At 39.0% G+C, this 20,562-nt stretch overlaps 1 protein-coding gene across 1 annotated transcript in view; it reads right to left on the bottom strand.

The window, feature by feature from the left end:
- LRRTM4 (leucine rich repeat transmembrane neuronal 4) overlaps window positions 1-19,274 on the bottom strand; it is a 181,059-nt gene extending 161,785 nt beyond the window's left edge. The window contains exons 1-2 of the mRNA XM_062596914.1: window positions 19,220-19,274; window positions 15,543-17,089 (exon numbers count right to left, since the gene is read on the bottom strand). Of these exons, the coding sequence (XP_062452898.1) occupies window positions 15,543-17,089; window positions 19,220-19,223 (1,551 nt within the window). The 5' untranslated portion in view covers window positions 19,224-19,274. The remainder of the gene's footprint in view (window positions 1-15,542; window positions 17,090-19,219) is intronic.
- Between the last annotated feature and the right edge of the window lie 1,288 nt (window positions 19,275-20,562).

Genomic DNA, 20,562 nt, shown 5'->3' with positions numbered 1-20,562 from the left:
ATATGAAACAACTAGTCAAAGATATTCAGAAGCCACTTAGCTCTTTGATGTGCACGGAGTCTTTGCACTAGTGTAAGTATTTATTCAGCCGGAATTCTCCTTTCTGCTCCCATCTCTCTCCACCTAGATAACTTGGAGCAGTCACTGCAAGCAAAGTCTCATTGGTATGAAGGTGCCTCATAGCAACAGAGCTTAACACTCTCCTGTACAAGAATAAGCTATAATAAGACATGTCTAATTCTACACTAAGGGGTGAGGTAGTAAGTTTTTAACTGCATTAAATTAACTAAAACCATGCAAATCTTGTATTTAAAAAAACCTGAATGATTCAGAATCCCCTAAGTGATACCTCTGTAATGGAGCTGACTTTTTAAAATGCCAGACTGGGAACTGGATAACAGATGGGTTCCAAAGCCTCGATTTCATATCTCACCCTCAACTATGAACACTTTAAAAATAATGTTTTGTTCACTGAATGTTTCAACCCAGTTTACCTAAATCAGTTTAAATGAAGTAGACATTCATTTTGCTTTTTATTCATTTTATGATTACAACTCACTTTAGTATGTTTTTATCTGGTATACATTCATAAATAGTTTATATAGGTTGAATAAATATTTAATATATGGTTTAAGAAATGATCAATTATAATTCCCATATAGCTGTACAACCTGCTTATAATCACATGTAACCTCTTATTTATGTGGTTATATCCTGTTTTAAAATCCATCAATAATTAACTAGCACTCGTTAAATCACAAAACGTATCCTTAATATAGCAGTAAATTAGTCACAGTTTGTATTGAGTTTGAAATATGGCTAACCAGTACATTGTCTTATCTGCCTGTCCAGTGGAGATTCAGAAAACCATACCAAGAGCCAATTGTTGTAAAAACAGTAAATATATATATATATAAACCAAAAGGGAGGCTTTCCTCAATTGAAAAGTATTTCTTTCCCCCCACCCCCCGCCTCTTTTTGGCATGTAAATGTTTTTCTCACAAGTCTTAAACGGTTATGATGAGACAGTGAAAACTTTGTAACTCTGGCCCTAAACTGCTATGAAACTCTTCTCGTGTGACAGAGAGATCTTTGTTTCGGAATACAGTATGTTAACTAAGCAATATATTACATGTAAACAAAAGAATTAAAACCCAGTATGACTCTCAACAGAGTTGTAGTCCTAAACAAAGCTTATCAGACAGTAGCACATGGCTAAAGCAAAAGCTTGAGCATTTAATTGGATAGATGTAAAAATAACCCGACTCCTGCAGAACTGTAATTAAAAAAAAAAGAAAAAGAAAAAGAAAAAAGAAAAAAGGAAGGAAGAAAGGACCCTTAAATTAATTACTTCAGGGAACTCAGGATCAAATTCTCCTGTGTTATTATCATGCTTTCAAGAATCTCAGAAGATTGCTAAGACCCAAACTGAGTGTATTACATGCTATATCACATTGCAGGTAGGATTTAGTGCTTTTGCTGGCCAAGAAACCTTGATTTAACTGAACAGGAATTCAGTAGAGTAATTTAAAGCATGTCACTGAAAATACATATTCCTGCGTTAATTTAACTTCATATCCTTGATAATAAGCACACAACAGAACTTAAAACATTCCCCCAGTTATGCTATGAAAAAATATGGTTTCACAACTGAAGAACTGGATATGAAACTGCTGCTTAATTTAATGCACTTTAAAAACCAGTCTTCAATTCACTTATCTTCTCACTTTTCAACCTTTGAAGTAGAGAAGAAACTTTTTGCCCACATCACATGGAGAGCTTTTTGAAAGCATCACTCCAAATTATTTCCTATCACAACATTTTATAACAATTTTGGAAATAAATGCTGGTAAAATGATGAAAATATTAATGATTAATAGTAACGTTGTATGTTCTGAATATACAAAGTTGGACCTGGTATTTGATGCATCTACATATTTTACATTCCCACAAATACCTGTATGCAAAACAGCAGCACGCTTGGCACATCTACAGGATGAAAAGTACATGACCTTCCTGTGAAATACTTTCTCTATGTTTGCCTAGAAGCTCAAAGGAAAAAAAAATACAAATATATCATCACACATTGGTCATTTTAACAGGTGACAAACAACCTGTACCTAAATCATGAATTACTTCCACATAAGATATTAAGAAATGTGTATGAAATAGGATTAAGAAATGTATACTTTTATTACTATAGGTCAGAAGAATTATCAAGAAGCTTCTAGACAACCTTGCTATTGAAACTCCTACAGGAAGAACTAAGGGAACAAATGAAGAATACCTCTACCTGTAAGCAGGCAAGACTCCATCTCACTACATATTTCCTGCCTCACCTACAAAGGCTACTCAGATCTGTGAATATTGCTGGACATCTCTAAAGTCCTCTCACTACTGCCTGCTCACAAACTTCTCTTTGTTTTCAATTAATTTTGGCGTGGCTGTTCTCATGTAGCAAGCTGTGACCCGGACATCCTGCGGCCTGTCCTACGGTCGCTACTGTTACCTTCTCCAAGTACAGATTTTGCCTCCTTACTTCCTCTGCTTATGATGCTTTCTCACAAGCAAGCACTCATGCTGCATCCCAACATTGCCAGTGTCCCCAGACAACACCTCCTTGAATTACGATGTAATACAGCTGTGGTTGTAACCCAGAGACACCCTTTTTGCTGCTTCCTATGGACTCGTATGAATTACGAGTCTCGCTCTGTTTTCTGCCTCTTTTCCCCCATCTATGAAGGAAGTTCTATTGTGCCCATCACCTAAACATTTGATTGCCAGATCAATATTTGAAGGCCAGAGCAGTATTTGTGAAAGTCATTAAGCTATCTTCTCTCTTAAGAAAGTTCTTTATGTTCAAAAGAATAAACCTCAATGCTAGATTTGTCACCCTGACAAACTGTTTGCCTTAAATAATTGCTTTTATTACGCTCTTGCTTTTGAATGAGACATTCAGAATAGCTATACATTTAAGCCGCAAACCAACCTTCTACTTTCTGTTCTGCTGCTTTTTGTTAAGACAAACATATATGCACCAGTACGTATGTCATAAAATAGCTCCCACTGCTAATATTCCCTTTTAATCACAGCGTTAAGATTTGTCAGTGGTGCTTTCAAAGCTTGGGTCTGTGCCTTTACTAATCAGACACCAGAAGGACTCTCAGTGCTTGAGAAAGGTGCTTTAACACAGAAAGCAGCACTATTTGACTGAGCCTGCTTTTAACATGCATCTTTCTTTCCTTTTCTTTACTTCCTAAATATTGGCCTGCTGTCAAAGTTGCTGCTGAGGCACCAGTGCCAGCGGAAATGGACTGCTGCTATTGCAGCAGCACTCTGTGCAGAGACTGCAGAGCGCCTGGTCCAGCAGAGGCAAAACTCCCAAGAAAGGCTTGGGCTGCGGGCAGAGCGGCACGCCTGACACACTTCCTGCTCAGGAGAGGCGGGAGAAGAAAACGACAATTGCTTATCAGTAAAAACAAGAGTATTCTTAAAAAGAAGAATTACTGGGAGGATTTGAAGAGAAACTTCAGGATGGCATTTCTGGTTATTTTTTGACTCCTGAAGTAACTTGAGAGCTGAGCTGGTTGCAGTAAACATTTTGGTCATTACCACACTCTTCTGGCATGAACTTTGAATATATCTTCAGGAGTTTATCATGCCAACTTTAGAGCTGGAGTAAGAAAATTGGTGCAATTCCTGGACTCCTGGGTTCATTAGTTATTTTTAATTAATTACCTATAACTGGAACATTTATTACTTCTGTAAAACAAGGCAGACTTGGGATCATCGACAAATGCCTTCAATTCATCCTCAGCTCAATTACTGAAATCCTGTATTTGCAGATGTTCTTCATTATACTTATTCTAGAATGATATATATCTGACATGAACATGTTTTTTATTAATGTATAGTTAACTGAACAAATCATTAGCAATCATATGCCCATCATAACAATTAATCAAAATCAAACCAACAACATTCTATGTAGCCTAAGCTACCAACCTACCACATCTGAAAAAAAAAACTTTTATTAGGCTGTTTCAAAACTAGAAAGCAAAAAAGGCCCAATTTTAGAGTTACACAGCACATATACAGTAACTTGCTAATTATGCAGAATAATAAAGGAAATAACTTTCAGAATTCACACTAATCTTAAAATACAGTAACATAATATTGAGCTTTATTTACAAACAGGGACTTCTGCATACGCAACTCTTTCGGTGATTCGCAAAATTGATGCAAGCTTAATACATACTGCTCTAGTGATGCACCTTAACTGGTGTTTCAACGGATGATAAACTACTACCATTTTTAATGTCACTACCTTGGGGTTGATATCATTATTTCATTGAAATGAATGGAGACTTTGTCACTGACTTCAATCTATCTGGTAACAGGCCTCCATTTTTCTACGCTAGCTATAAACACACAGGAATAGAAGGTCCCTGCATGCTAAGCCAAAGGAGAATTCCAACACAAAGTGATGCAGGATCATGAGTCAGAGACCAGGAGCTGTAGATCTATGAGAAGGACAGATATGCTGCAAAATTGTTTACTTCAGCAATTTGGATAAAAATGTATTTTCTATAACCAATCAATTAAAATGTAAAGTTCTGCAAGCTAGGAGCGAGGAAATTTCAGCATGCAATCATCTGCATTTTTTGGTTTTTGTTTGTAACCTCACTTTGCAGGGATGAATATTGAACACAGACACCTTGAGCCACACACTATTGTGCTTTAAATATTAGAAACTTCTTCCTCTCAGATTAATCTTAGAGTAGAGAATGAACTATTTTAACAGTTGAACAATTTATTTCTCAACTGTGAAGGTTATTAACCTATGAACAAAGTACCTAGGGAAGTAGAGTATTCTCTCTAACTTGAAGTCTTCAAATCATGATTGGTTGACTTTTCCAAGGTACTTTTTAGCCAAAAGAAGTTACTGGTCTTATAACCAAAGCACTGTGTGAAGTTCTGTGGCCACTGATAAAACAGATGGCTAAAAGCCTCTTTTAGCCTTAAAATCTTTGATGTTTATCAGGGTAAAACATCCCTTTTTTAATCTTAATTATACATGAGGAGTAGTGAAATATATTATGTTGTGCATGCCTTTTAGCTATAACCTATTTTGAAATTCATTGAATCAATGTTAATTCTGGTCCCCTGTCTATTACAGAAAAACAAAGAAGTCTCAATCTTGTTCTCAAAGGCTAATATAATAAATGTTTAGGAGCTAATTATAAATAGAAAAAGATTAATCAGGTCTTTAGACTTCAGAAGCTTCATGCACATTAGGACTTCTAATATATTTGACAAATGACAACAAAGAAAATAATCACAGATTTGGTTCTCAAAGAAAAATTTCTGCTAATTCAAAATTACCAGTAGGCTGCTGCCTTGCCTGATTTGAACGATTTGTGTTCCAACTGCAAAAACACAAGAGCTGCCTTCATTTCTCCATTTCACTTTGCATGTGACATTGATGCAGCTTTTTTAACCAGGGCCTAACATATGATTTAGAGGCTCTGGGAAAGGAAATGATAATGCTGGGGCGGGCAGGGGGAAATGGATCTGAAATTTACATTAAAATAAAGCAATTTCATTGCACTGCAGAAAACTACCAGGGACAAGGGAGCACCTGAGTAGCTGTGAGCAAGTCCCTAATGCATCTGAATATAATATACACATTTTAAAAGAACTAAACAGGCATGTGCTAATAGCATGCCAAGACAAAGTAGACCATTTCAGACATACTAGGAACAAAATGGACTCAGTATGAGTCCCTTAAAGCTCCAGACAATACTTTTCTTTTTCTCTATTATGCTACAGGAGTAGCTAAAAATCCCAACCTCATTCTGCTAGCCACTGTGTACGGAGAGAGTGAAAGGCAATCCTGCCCTACTGACCCTCAGTCTAAGTACACAAGATGGGAAAAGACTGGAAGAGGACAGGAAAAAATTCAAGGATTTAAGGATTGGTTTCAGTGCTTAAATCCTAATGAAAGTCAGTGTGACCTTGCTCTCATTCTTCCCTTGACTATTAGACAGTTTGCAATGAGAGAACCTAGCTTGGCTCATACAACTAACTAACAGCACAGTTTGGAGCGGTACCTAAATCTTGGCTTGCAGCCGCAGGTGACTGTGGGATCATCCTGCTCTCCAAATCGACAAGCGGAAGGGACATCCTCCAGGCATGCAAAAAAGGGCTGAGCTTCTTGTATAGACTCTCCCTTCTACATATTACTGAATCTTATTTAACTGTGAATTACACTAGTTTGTATGACAAGCCTCCATACTCAAGTGTTTAGTTTCTCTGTACAAGTGGGAGAACAAGAAGAGTTCAGGATATCAGACTAAGATCCAGCCTTAGCTTCTTCCATGAACTAGAGCTGAAAACAGAGCAAGTTTCAGTGTGCAGACCTACAAGAAAGGACAGCAAATGCTTTCATGGGTTATGTACAATGCAAGCTCGAAGATATTCTCACTAACATCATTTCTACCTCATTCTCACACATTTTGGAGAGAGGTCTGTTTTGAAACTAGTTAGCTCATAAACCAAGTAGATAGCTTCGTACAAATTCTTGGTCAATTGCAGTATTTGTAGCACTTCTCTTTATTAGTAATAAGGATGAATTTTCAACTGTTATTCAAGTTTGTTTTCCAAACTATTTGTAATTATCTTTAATAAGTTGTTCTGATTTTTGCCAACTACAGTACAGAAATTATGTTTCTTCTCAGGTGAAGGCCTACCATGTGGGAATGATAAAGGAAAAATATGTTAGGAACACAGAGACATCTACTTCCACAAAATCTTTGATGAAGAAGACATTATACATTGAACTAAAATTTTGTCTAAAATGCGTTACTCGTAGGACTCATTCTCTTAGGACACGCACACACATAGTCACTGAACACCTGTCCCAACTTTTAGCCCTCTCTAATACAAATTTTATTGAATTAAAAAGATAATGATGACCCTGAAAAATCATTTTTCTCATCTTCACATAATGTGAAAGGTACATGGTAATTGCCTAGCCTTAAGAATGACACAGCCAATTATTTCAAGATAATCAAATAATAGTTGCGAAATGGAGTCTGATTTGGAAGAATGGTGTCAGATGTACAGTTTAAAACAACAGTGGTTTTGGTTGTCATTCATACCAAAGTTCTGCAGAAGCGGTGAAAGAAAAACTATTTATAATCATCTGTCAGTCTCAAGAAACCACAATTATAATGATTTAATTAACAGGTGGAGAGCTTCAGGCAACCATGTAGTTCTAGGTTTTAAAAAGCAGGACACTTCAGCACCAAGATGATTTGAAATGTTAACAAAGGCTAGTTGAACCCAGGTAGAAATTTGATGGCCTTGATGGTTCCTTTTAAAAAAATCCATCAAGGCACAAAGATAATCCAGATGGGTGTGTTAGTAAAAGATGAGAGCAGTGAAGAACCATCTGAGGTTTCAGAGGCCATCATACAGAAGAAGCAGCTGACTTCTAATGAGAACTCAGTTTGAAAATGAGCAAAAACACACAACTCTAGCCTCTTCATCAAAGATACTGTATGCATCCGAAAAGTTAAAAAAAAAAAAAAAAAAAAAGAGTTAGGATAAATTAGAGAGCAAGGCACTATGAGTGAGACTGACCTTCCCACGGAGACCTTGTATCTGGTGACAAATAGGTCTTTCTCTGGCCTGCTGCCCAGGAGTGAATTTTATCCTGTGCACAATCCAATCACAGAACATGTGATGGCCTTTTTACTATACATCACTGAGTGTTGGAATTATCTAATAAACAGAATATTGTAAAAGTTTTCCTAAAACCTGGAGCATGCTTTTCACTAGTCAACTCAACTCCTGTAAACAAACTGCTCTTCATGTCCCTGCTTCCTCTTTCTATGCCCTGTTTAGATTATCCACCATATCCTATTATTCCTGGCACGGACAGAACCTGAATCCTACAATATTTTCATACTGTGACTGAACCTGGAGATGTCAACTGCTACTCAATACAAATAGTGATGATAATAGTACTACCACAACTACACTGAGCTTACCTTTTTTTTTCCACTTTGCACTGAATGCTTCTTTATTGGATTAAAATGAAAGTAACATACAGGAGAACCCTACTTTTTCCACACACACAAAAAAAAAAAATAAATCTGTCAGTGTACTTGTTTACTATGAAAAGTAGAGTTTACATGAACAAAAATAATGAACATTTTGCTATAAACCAGGTTCTTTCATTTTCGCTTACATAACCAAAAACTGAAGACCAAGATTGTCTTTTCTACATTGTATTTTCTACATTGCATTTGTATCTGCATGCAATAAGATGCACTGCAAACACTCTATTTTGAGTATTCCGAAAAATCTTTGGACACCAGGTAATTTCTTTGCTCTTCCTTTTGCAATGAAGGACATGCCACATTCCCATAATAAACTTAATACACAGCGAATCTTAAAAAAATTCCTGATTTTTCTCATGCTACAACAATTTCGCATTTCAGCTAAAATATTCCGATAGAAAGCTGAGTACTGATAAATGACAAATTTCAGTACTTACAAACATATATATAGTTACAAATTTCAGCAACACCTACTAAAGCAACTTGGGACAAGCTCCTCATTTCTCTGCCCCAGTTTCCCATTTTTGAAAAATAGAATAATGTTACTTACCTAATGTATTTTGAGATCTACAGATTAAAACGTACTATGCAAAAAAGTCATCATTTTTTTAGCCACAGAAAGGATAGAAAACAAAGAAGAAACAAGTTCAAGCATACTTATGAAGTCCTGTTGTTTTCTGCATGAAGTTGGCTCTTTGCCATAGAGACAGCCTTAGAGCACCGAGCTTTTAGGAAGGATTTTCTGGCTTGCTAGCATCTATGAACTTCTCATGCCCTTGCCATTAACATCTAAATCAATCTAATAAACCACAAAAATAAAACTAAAAACCCTGCCTGCACATACCAATCCATACTTCAACTCAGAAACAAAGATAGGGATTTTGCTGTAGCTAGACTGTACCACAGCCAGTGAGAGATTACAGATTATTGGTATTTTCTTGCCTTTCCCATTCTTGCACGTGCAGCGATTCCCATTCAGGTATCCATGACAATTGTATGGCTGATACCATATTTCTTCTACCAGGAAGAGCTTTCTATTTCCTTCTCACTTATCCATGTGATTTAAAAAAGCAAAGGCAAACAAACCTGTTAGCCAAGAAGGCAATATTCCCACATATCAACAACCTCTTGCCCCCTCCATCTTCCTCCCTTATGCAGAGTACTCTGCCTCTTAAGAAAACTGGAATTTGCAGCTCACTACAGAGGCAACAACCCGCCAGGAATTCCCGAGGAACTGATCCAGCCATCTTTTTCTGTAAACAGAGAGATATACAAGCAATCTAAGTTTATTTGGCTGCAGAACAGGCAGATGTGATAAAAGCTGATCAGTGTCAAAAATGTTTACTACTTCAGCCCATTTGTGTTCAGCCCTGAAATACCTTGCTTGAAATGACCAAATACCAAGACGTTAGTGTGCTATAAGCACAAATCACACAGGAATTTTTCATGTTAAAATGTTTACAACATAGTGTGATAGAGGGCAGCACATTTCGTTATGCCAAGCAGCTCTTGCCGCTAAAGCACACAACGGCCTTCTCGAAGGTAACAGGTAAATCCATCTCAATGAACCTTCGTCCCAAAGCTTTGAAAAGTGTAGGACTCTTCTACCAGTATCAGCTTGTCTGCTAAAAGCAGTATGTGTCTAGGGGCACCGTTGGCAAGAAGCAGAGTAAACCAGCATGTGCACAGCTCTGGTTAGTTCCGGTACCCAGACTTGCTCAGATAGCTCTGTGCTGCAACGGGCTGTGGAATTTAGCTAACAGTTTTAACACCAAGAATCAGGTCAACCCTATTATTCTGGAGAGGAGTTTGAACAACACTTCCAGCAGCAGGATACTTGCTAATAAGATTGCCTGTCTCCTTCAAAGTGAGATTTGGGGGAGAGGTGGGAGGGATTTTTGTGTTTAAAAGAAAAAACAAATGAATAGGTTCAACAGGTATCTCCCTGTTTCTGTTAGCATTCTCCCTCCTGGCATGAGCTACATAATAGACTAAAATTGATTTTTTCCCCCTCCTTAAAATACTGGCAGCACATCACAGAGTTGCCACAAAAGAAAAAGAAGGGGTGAGAGAAAAGGAGAAAGGAGATGGAGAGGGCAAACTATCTGTCACAACTCCAGCAATACAGGAATCTTTCATGGGGCCCAGGCAATGGTTAGAATAGGAATACAGGTATTTTCTTCTCTGGAAAAAGCTTTTGCAATGCAGCATCTGCTCTGTTCCATCAGTAGTCATGGAGCAAAAAACCACAAACTGCGATGTTTCTAGCAAGTGATAAAATTAAAGAAAGTAGAGAAAGAGGTGAAGGGAAGGCAGGGAGGATGAAATTCCAGGAGCTACCGCGCAGTCCAGGGCTGGCTACTGCACTGGAAAGGGGGTGGCTCAGAGCAACTTCCGAGTACTCCCAACCGCGTGCCAGCCTCCGACCGAGAGCGGAACACATCTGATGGCCGCAACACGGTGACCTACGTTACCAGTACTTCTGGAGCACACTTTTGTATATACCGACAATTTTTTGCAGTAACCAAGTCTTAAGTCTAACAAACATAAATTTCTACCATTGGCCCCAACTCTGAAGAACTTTCTAAAATTACCTCCTCCTCAAGCCTCTGACTGGCCCTATGCATAACAGATTTCACTCTGAACCATTCCTGACATATTTCTTTCAGACATACCATACCAAGGAGAAGCACTGTCAGCACAGCCTTCGCTTACTTTCCCCAAACAAACACAGGGCTTATAACGAAGCTTCATCGCACTCACCCTTCAACTTCCATCTCAAGCAGAAAATCGTTGTCTTTCAACAATCACGGGAAGGTGGAGAAAGAGAGGTGGAGGAAGAACCACAGCATAGCGGGATATAAGAAAGCTAAACCACAATGTCCACTCCTCACCTTCCCAAAGTGGATCGCCAGCAAGCACCCCTGCCCTGGGGGCCCCAGGACGATGACAACGCGCTCTCTGCTCAGCAAGTACTGCTTCACCCATTTCTCACTCAGCCTCTGCCATCCTCCTTTCTTGATTTGTAGAATCACTTCCCATTTGCACTCCCCCAAACTATGCAAGACTTGTGCCTCTGCCATCAAGCCCTTGCTAAATATTCCATATAAATATAAGGCTAATGACCAAAGGAAAGAGTCGTTGTCTTATAAAATATTCTACCAAATCACTGAGCAATCTTGCTCTCTCACAAAGTTGCACTTCCCCAGAAGCTCCAGCTCTGCCCTCGGGCAGCTCTGCCAAAGCCAACTGAGAGAGGCGTGAAAGCCCATACAGAACTGGAACCTCGGACTACAGAGTCTCTGGGCCACAGTCAGTATTTTGTTTTTCTCCTTTCTGTATCTTGTTCAAAACAACACAGTAATGGTGTTTAACAAATAAATAATAAACATCACAGGCATGCCAACATTTCCTTTCAAATTAGGTTCAAAAGGAGGCGGTCAACCGTAGCCCCCCATGTCTGCATATGTTACGTTGCCTTATTGATCCATTTCTTCCCACTAGCAAGAGAGGAGGAAGTAGAATTCGTAGTTAACGTGATTCTGTGTGATTGATTTAGCATGTACGAATAGAAGTGACAACTGCCCTGGTTTTCACTCCAGTGAAAAACACAAGAGCATCACAGCAGAGACTACTTATATGTGAACAGGTGGGCTTGTTTGTCAAACATGAAGGGATGGTTAGACATCGAGAAGTGAATGTGTAAAAAGTAACATCACAGGGTCTGTGTCAATTGTCTCTCAAAGGGTTTCACATCAGCTGTGCTTACAGAAGGCGTTCTCCTGGTTGGTTCCTTGGTTGGTTGGTTTTTTCTTTTATAACTGAGAATTAGTAGATGAATAACCTTCTAGCAAAAAGAAGGAAACGTTTTTGCAGCAAGCTCCTGCTCCCCACATAATTTCATAGTGTGCTACATGCAAATATTTTGTGTATGTGATATGTATGAAATATATAATATTTCAGCTTGATTTGTGAGCTTGCTTTTTACTGCTCCCACATCTTCAGCAAATGTACAAATATATACAGGAGACAGAGGAAAGAAGATGCACATGTACAAAGCACAGATCAAAATGAGACAGCAGCAGTCTGCTAACTGGATCATGAGAGCCAAAACCATAAGCATCCAGTTATCTTAGAAAGCCTTGCCAATGGACTAAATAGAACACCATGGGCCAGGTGTCAGTGATTATAATCCCACTGATGCCAAGAGAATTACTCCTATTTACAAGTCTGACTCCGGCTCTCTGTCTTTAGTACAAGAAATAATTCAAAAAGCCTGGACTTGAAAAAGCAGTAATGCAGATAGAACCTGCCATTCCCCTACTTGCAGTGTAAGACCTAGCACAGCACAGCTCTTAAACAGCTGTGTTGCTTTTTTATATGCTAGAAATCCCACTGAGTTAAAAAAAAAAAATCCTGCTCATGCTTAGCTGCTGCGAAAACCAAACCTGAATAAATACCTAAGCTTGCTGTTTCAAAGCCAGTACTACCACTGAAAAAAAAAAAGTGGTTTATGTCTGAGATGAGCTAGACACTTCTAAAAACAAGATCAGTGCTGTAAAAGTAATACGTATGCCCACACAACCCTAGGAGACACTCGGAAACCATTCATTATCACCAACTTCTACCGACAGAAGATTTTCAGGCGTCTTTCCAACATTAAAATGGAATTAAGCCATAATTTCTTTCAAGCAAAACAGATGAGTTTTTGAACAGCTAAGGTGCTTGTAGGAGAGAACAGGACGGGGTGGGGGGAGAAGACATCTGAAGGCACACAATGACTTGAGAAATATTAATAAAAAAGTAGAACCAAGAAGTAGTTAAGCAATTAATTCTGAAGAAAACCTCTGCCTTCATGCTGATAACCAGACATTCTTCTCCCCTCTAAATAGTCCTTTTTTGGGAACGATCAGTCTGAGCGTGATAAATGAGCCAGACAGACCTATAGGAGGATGGCCCTGAGCTATGCCTCACTCATACAAAATAATAATTTTTCAAGAAGTATGTACGTCTGGGTAAATTAATTATTAATAATGAGGTGTTCCATTTTCTTTTTTTCCCCAGTCATAAAACCTTTTCACCATTGAAGACACTACAAAGATTTTTTCATACAATTTGTAAGTAAGTACTGTACAGTGCATATCTATCGTTTTACAAGTGGAACCTTGTAGCTATGGAGACAAAGAATGTTAAATCCAAGCTGACGATAGTATTTCAGTGGGGGCTTGTGGTTGTTACACGTGTCTTCAACTATCGCCTGCTTTATTTTTCCTAAAGTCCTCTGTGCAAATAGCCAATGGATAATAAATCACCTTGCAAATACAGAGTGTACTTCCTCGCAGTCACAGCCCGGACAGCACCATTACATTTAATACAGCTTTACTGTGATTTATACCACATCCAACAGTCCCACAGACAAGAGGACACGCAGCATATGAGTTCGGCAAACTTAAGCAGTAGCTTAAGTTTACATCCCTTAAGAGAGTAAATGAATAAAATTGGTATCGTACTATAATAGCACCTGAAAGCTTCAGGTGAACTGAGGTCCCCCCGTGTTTAATGCTGTATTTAAAAACCGACATTGCCATGAAGAAATCACACCATATTGACCTTCTTTTACTAGATCTGGAAGGATTCTTCAGCTTCTTATTGATCTGCCATAATCCAAATTATCTGAATTTCAGTCTCCCAGACAACATCAGACATACTGTATCTTCTGTGCAGTAGGATCGTGATCCAAATTTCATTACAGATTATGGTTGCATTTGATAGACTTTCAATTACAACACAGGGATTCAACTGCCCTCCGAATCAAACCAGTGTAAATTAAACAGCATTTTATTGAAGCTAATGAAACTTCAGTGGTGTTAAACCTGAGCAACAGCAAGAGACAGCCTTTAAGGTCAAGTTCCTCCCTGTGACATCCAGTGAAACACAGAATAACTTTGTTAGTGTCAGATACTGTCCACTTGTGCTGCTCACAAAAAAGGGAAAAAAGACCTTCATAAACATGATACTATTAAAAATCACAAGGGTCTTTGTTTTTGAAGAAGACATTGCTCCAGAGAAAATAACCCCAAATCTTTCACTTTTACTTTCTTCTTCTCCCAGCTCTTTGGAGTCCAAAATCAGCTAGGCATTTCAGGTGCCAAATCTAACACATCTTAAAGATGTCCTATTTTCAGCACGCACAAAACATCCACCTGCCAGGAATCAGGATCACAGAACTGAAGCCTGTTGAACACTACTCGATTTTAACACATCCTTCATACTGCCTGTCAAAAACATTGGTCGAATCTACTCTAATCAAACTCAACCTGAGAAAATGGATATGAAAAATTTCAACAGGCTGATAAACATTTTCAGGCAGGATGCCCACAAACAAGGAAACAAAGTCCACCACAGTCTTCTAACACCAGATCACATGCAGAGTTAAGTAAAAAATACTGGAATATAATCATGCAAATCCTCCTTACAAGGCATAAATAAGCAGTGATATTCAAAAGTAAAACCATTTCTTACACACGCAGTAATAGATAAAAGAGTCATTTGCAACATAGCAGTGAAAAAGTATGGTATTTGCTTGGCAAAGCTGAACAATAGACAAAAAAAAAACAACGTGGGCTTTCCTGCTTGTATTTTCTGTGTACTTTCTGTGAAAACGTGGTCTTACCTATGTGAAACTATTAACTCCCTATTAATGCTATTAACCAATAGAGTTGTTTCACAAGCTAAGCCTTCATTAACATCTGAAAGTTTACAGGAAAACAACAACAAACCCAATCCCTCCTGCCCAGCCCAGGTATTTGCAAATGTACTGTTTGTCTTTCGTCTTATATAAGGTTCAGCAAACCTAGTAAGGAAGCACGTATGTTCCTTCTTACTCAGTGATGCAAGTGCTTAACTCTAAAGTTATGTTACAGTCCTGTGATCCCTAGATTTATTCCTGAAAGAAACAGAAAATGCAGGAAATCTTGGACATTGTCATTAAATAGTTTAGAAAACCCTCAATATTTAACAGCAGGCCTAGAGTAAAGAGGCTTCTATATTTATTTTTAAAACAGAAAAGATTCTCAAACTCCTCTCTTTCCACCAATACGTAAAAGATGGGACTATTCTAAAGCCACTGATAATACAATGGGTGCAAATGAGAGGAGAATAACACTCCAACTGACTTTATCACAGTTGTTTAACTTCAACTTAATTTCATTCTTGGACAAGTCTGAACTGTTTGAAATAATCACTGTCATTTCCTTTATTGCTATAATTTAATGAGATCACCTTTCACCCTGAGCAAACCCAAAATCAAAAAAGCTCATTAATCTTTCTAGTGATTAGAGACCTCAAGATCTTCAAACATTTACCTCTCCTTCCCAGCAGCTGAAATGGTTTTAGGAGGATCATGGTTCATACCTCACATTCCCTGGAGCCGGAGATGGTATATGTGCAGGGCCCAGATCCATTAACTGATACATCCATGGTCTCCGAGTTTGTTGGCTTGTAGTCCACATAATACTCCTGTAAAGGGGAGTTCATTTGCCTTTCGGACTCTCTGGCCTTTTTCCTTCGCTTCTTCATGAGAGAGTGCTGCTGGAGCTGTTTCATGCTGGCTGGATAACGCTTCCATGACACATAGATAACCAACAAAATCATGGCCACGGAAAGAAAGAGGGCCACGCTCCCAGCAATTATTTTGTGAAAGGAAACATGCTCATACTCTGGTTCCACTCCAGGTGTTGGGAGGTCTGCAAAAGTGGTTGGCATAACAGACGTTGGTTGATTGCTTTCCAGTTTAGAAATGGTTGGTTTAGGAATAAAGACAGGTCTCTGAGTGCTTTTAGGTGCCTGGTATGATCTCTCAGTAACCACCACCTTGATTTCAGCACAGATATTATATGTTTCCACAGCATCGCTCACCTTTTCACCCTGGATATGTTTAGGGCCTGCACATATCATAGTGCTTTCTTTATTCCCCTTGAAGTTCTTAAGCCAAGTAAATAGTGGGCAAATGCTTCGAGTACATTCCCACATATTTCCAGACAGCGTGATGGAGATGAGTGAGATCCATGTATTGATGGTCTCCTGAGAGATATTGGTGAGTTTGTTGGAATCCAGGTTCAGCTTTTGCAGGTTGGGGAGGCACTGGAACGTCCCGGGCTCTATCCCTGTGATGTCGTTTCCTGATAAATCCAAGTTGTGCAAGGAACTCCAAGTCCATGTTAACCCTTGGCTAATAGATCGGATCCTATTCCACTGCAAATAAATGGAGCGAAGGTTGAAGAGGCGTGGAAAGTGGGCAAAATTGATCTTAGAAAACTGGTTGTGCTCCAAATGGAGCTCTGTCAACTTCAACAGGCCAGCAAAAGCATTACGAGATAAGCTCCGCAGGCGGTTGTAGCCCAAATCCAGAAAATCAAGGTTTCGGCAATCTTGGAAAACTCGGATTGGCACTGTTTTCAGTGAGTTGGATCGCAAATGCAAGATCAAGAGTTTACGAAGGCCCTTAAACTGCTCAGACTGTAATACCTGCAACTTGTTGTAAGAGAGGTCCAGATTACGGAGGTTGGGGACGGGGTGAAATGTTTTGTTGTGCAGATGGGTAATTTTGTTGGAGCTTAGAATTAATTCCTTCAGCCTACGGATCCCCTGAAATGCATCCTCATCCACAGAGCTGATGTAATTATGGTCAAGATAAAGCCATATGAGCTGATTCAGGCCCGCAAACTGATTCGATTTAAGCTTCTGAATGCTGTTGTACCGCAATGATAAGCCTTGGGACCCTCCAGAAATATTCTGAGGGATGTCTCTGAATGCATGAGATTCACAGTACACAATCTTGCCATCGCATCTGCAGTTCTTGGGGCAAGCTCGCTGGGCCCCCACGAGCATAACAAACAGCACCATAGGAAGTAGCACTAACACCACACTCATGCCTCTCAGCTGTTTAATTAAATGGAAACCTACAATATTAAAAGAAGACAAATGTGCATTGTAAAGCTATTAAAATAAATCACCAACAGATTACTACCATCACTAGGCTTTCTAATAAAACATTAGTGAAACAGTGGATTTTAAAGATAACCTGTTTGCCTCCTTTCTTGCACTGTTTGTTGTATAAACGCCTGTGCTTTAAGGTTCTGGCTTGCCATCTCTGCTACCCACACCATCACCAGTACTACTTCTGTTATTCAATTACTTTTGTACGATTTATGATCCCTTAGGAGGATCAGGAGCCTGTTCTCTATTCGCTTGTTCTCCTGTACATCATCTCTCAATGTAGCTGGTATAACCTTATCGCTAGATGCTGAGGTTTTAACAATAAACATATTTGTCAAGTCACTGTGCTGAATGCTTCATAGTGCTGGAAAGGAAATGAGCCAAAGCTTTTGGTATTTGCGTGTTGTTAAACGTTTCCTTAATAAAAGCAACTACAAGTTCAATTCCACTCAAAATTACTGCAAGGAGTACAATGCAAAATCAATTTATTATAAAGTTTGACCCATCTTTAAAATTTGTACTTAATGTAAAAAATGAAGCAATAAGCCAAGGCTTTACTTTTTGCATTGGGCATTTTTTTTTTTCAGAGTAGGTGTAAGTTGCTCATTATTTTCACATATGTAAAATATATAAATAGATGTACAGAAACCAAGTTCAAATGCTAGGGAAGCTTATCATTTTATGCTTTCATGGGCCCCCCAATACACAGATATTGGTAACAGACAGATTACTTTAAAAACGATCATAGTCTTATCACATATGCATACAAAGTTATCTACATATAGCTGTCAAAATCTAAGCCAGTCAAAAGCCAGTCTAAGTCAAAATCTACTGCCTTGTTTATACAATTATTTCATATACTTTATGCAAATACACACACAAACACTTGTATACAAACAACGCCTTAAGAGTAGCAAAATGTAGAAAGTTTAGGGGGATATATTTGTATTTCAACTCCCCTCTCTCTTCTACAGCTCTACTCATTTTGAGATTTTCCATTTCAGATGTCAAATTTATCATATAGTACCAACGCTGTTATGTGAGGACAGTCACATTTTCCACGTTCTTTGAGTAATTACAAAGGGGCACGGGGGAACACACGTACACACGCTCTCTTTAGTCTGTAATAATTTTAGGACTAATGTCTCTGTTCAGAATTACAATCTTGCTAATAACTAAGGTGCATTCTTCCAATAGAAAATATTTTAAGGGCCAGTATCTCCTCCACAAATAATTACTGTATTTGTTATACCCACACTCTCTCTCCCACACACACTCACTCACTCAAAATCAACCTTGTGCTGCAGTTATTTTTTCCAATTTTAAACCAAGAGGCAATCAGTAAAATAATTCTTAATCTAAAATGCCCCTGACTTTATGTCTCTGCCTTTCACTTTAATGGTTTTTAATTTAAATCTTCGTCTTTTGCTACTGCCTATGTGCCAGCAGCAGCCAGCTAGAAATATGTTCTGGCTATTATAGACTTTGGGGGTGGGGGGAAGGAGGGAGGGAAATAAACCTGTCACACTTGAGAAAATAAGACTGGCAAATGACTACTAGAAATGGAGCAGCTATATCAGGGGTATCTGAAAAAGACCAAATGAGCCTTTTCAAAACCACCTATACAACAAAATCATCCCCTCCTCCTCCCCTGCTTCCCACTTGCTGCAAAGTGTTAACAATCCTTTCAGACAGCCTGAATAATATCTCTACAGGCTGCTCTAATATGAATATAAATCCGGAAGAGATTTTCTGCAAGCATGCTTCATGCATATATGTACTTATCTATATACGTGCAGGTGTGTAGGTGGGTTGCACAGACAGTGAATGTACTCTCCACAGTCCTTAAGTTGGTGCATGCATTTACAGATTAATTACATACACAACCACTGCAGGAGGAAAGGTATGTGTGTATAGGGGGAGGGGGAGATACATGATCTAAAAATACAATAGCAAGTACAGTGAGTCACCTGGCAAAGGAATGCACTGCTGCTGTTCAGACTGATACCCCCTTGAGCAGCTAATAATCCGACTGAAAAACGCAGCATACAGCTGCAGCTGTGCTAACAAACAAACAAGAAAAGTTCACTTACCCATCCTTTTGTCATCAAAAAACGTCCTCCCTTTTCTCTCTCCAGCTGTTTTCTTCTCCCTCTTTCCTTTTTGCTCTCCCTTTGCCTCTCTCTCTTGCTTTTTAAATCTGGTCCCTTTTCTTTAAGCCATCAGAATCTTCATGTCACAGCACGGTTGCCACTCGCATCGCCGCCATCCAGCGTGCATGCCAGTAACCCACACAAAGTTCCCTAGGGAGGACAAGCAAGAATTTGGGGGATGAAGAAGGGAAAGGATAGGGAAGGGGTTGGGGGTGGGGAAGACGGGACTAAGGATGGAGGGGGGGAGGTAGGGAGGGACTCTATGCTCTGAGAGCCATTGTGTAAGTCATCAGAGAGCCATCAGCATTAATTGGCAATCTGCAAGTAAAAGCTTATGGCACACCGGGAAGGTAAACCAACTTCTCTGGGAGGAATAAAAAAATCTCCCCCCTGGTACCTAGCATTTCTTATTCTGCTGCCTTTTGCCATTCCCAGACACAGCAATTCATCCTCCAGCTTTCCAGTTCTTGAAGCAAGCAGGCCTTCTGTGCTGTGTTAGACCCCAGGTTAAAAGCTATGCCGGACAGGTTTATCCATCTAGCTGGTCAGGTTTAAAGTGTTTTGTAGCTGTGCTGAGAGGTAGCTCTTGTCTAATTCGGAAGGCTTTCCAGAGAGTGATGATGCTTTGGAGCTTGTTGGTGCTAATGTTCTAGTTTGTGATACACTGAGTGCCCTCCACTGGAGAAAACAGATCACACATTAAAGGCACGAACAAGTGATCCTGTCATTGCTATGCAGACTTTCCTCTATCGGAAAAGAAAATTAAAGACACAGTATTGCTTTGCCCACCAGCATCCCTTCCTAAACCCCTCTGCCTTCCTGCTTATTAAATGTTTATATTGTGGATTTTCTTGCAGTGAGTTTAAAACACTAAACAAAACACCTGTTTCCTGGGTATTCAGTAACCCATCTTTTTCTAATCACCTGATCTGAGTATTCTTCTCATGCACATTGCAAACCGCTTTTATTTTCTTTTATTCACTGGGTAGGTACAGGAAGAAGAATGTTTGCAGATTAAAAATCAAAGTCATGTTAAAGGGTTGGGAGACATGAAATATTTAAATTCGTATCACCCACATAAAAAGGAATTTAATTAAATGTACCAAATCAAAATGTAAACACTGAAAACCATGGTTTGGGATTTTTTGTTTTTTGGTAATTTGATTAAGTGCTTTCTGTCAGAAACATATGAAGTTAAATATATACTGCAAAGCTGATAATGAGTAATTACTGACACTTTTTTCTTCTAAATCCCTCCTCTCCAACCCTCCCCTAGGCACAAG

This window comes from Rhea pennata, chromosome 28, assembly GCF_028389875.1.
Source record: "Rhea pennata isolate bPtePen1 chromosome 28, bPtePen1.pri, whole genome shotgun sequence".
Lineage (NCBI taxonomy): Eukaryota > Metazoa > Chordata > Aves > Rheiformes > Rheidae > Rhea > Rhea pennata.
Note: the sequence above shows the minus strand (reverse complement) of the source record. Positions and strands in the feature narration are given on the sequence as shown.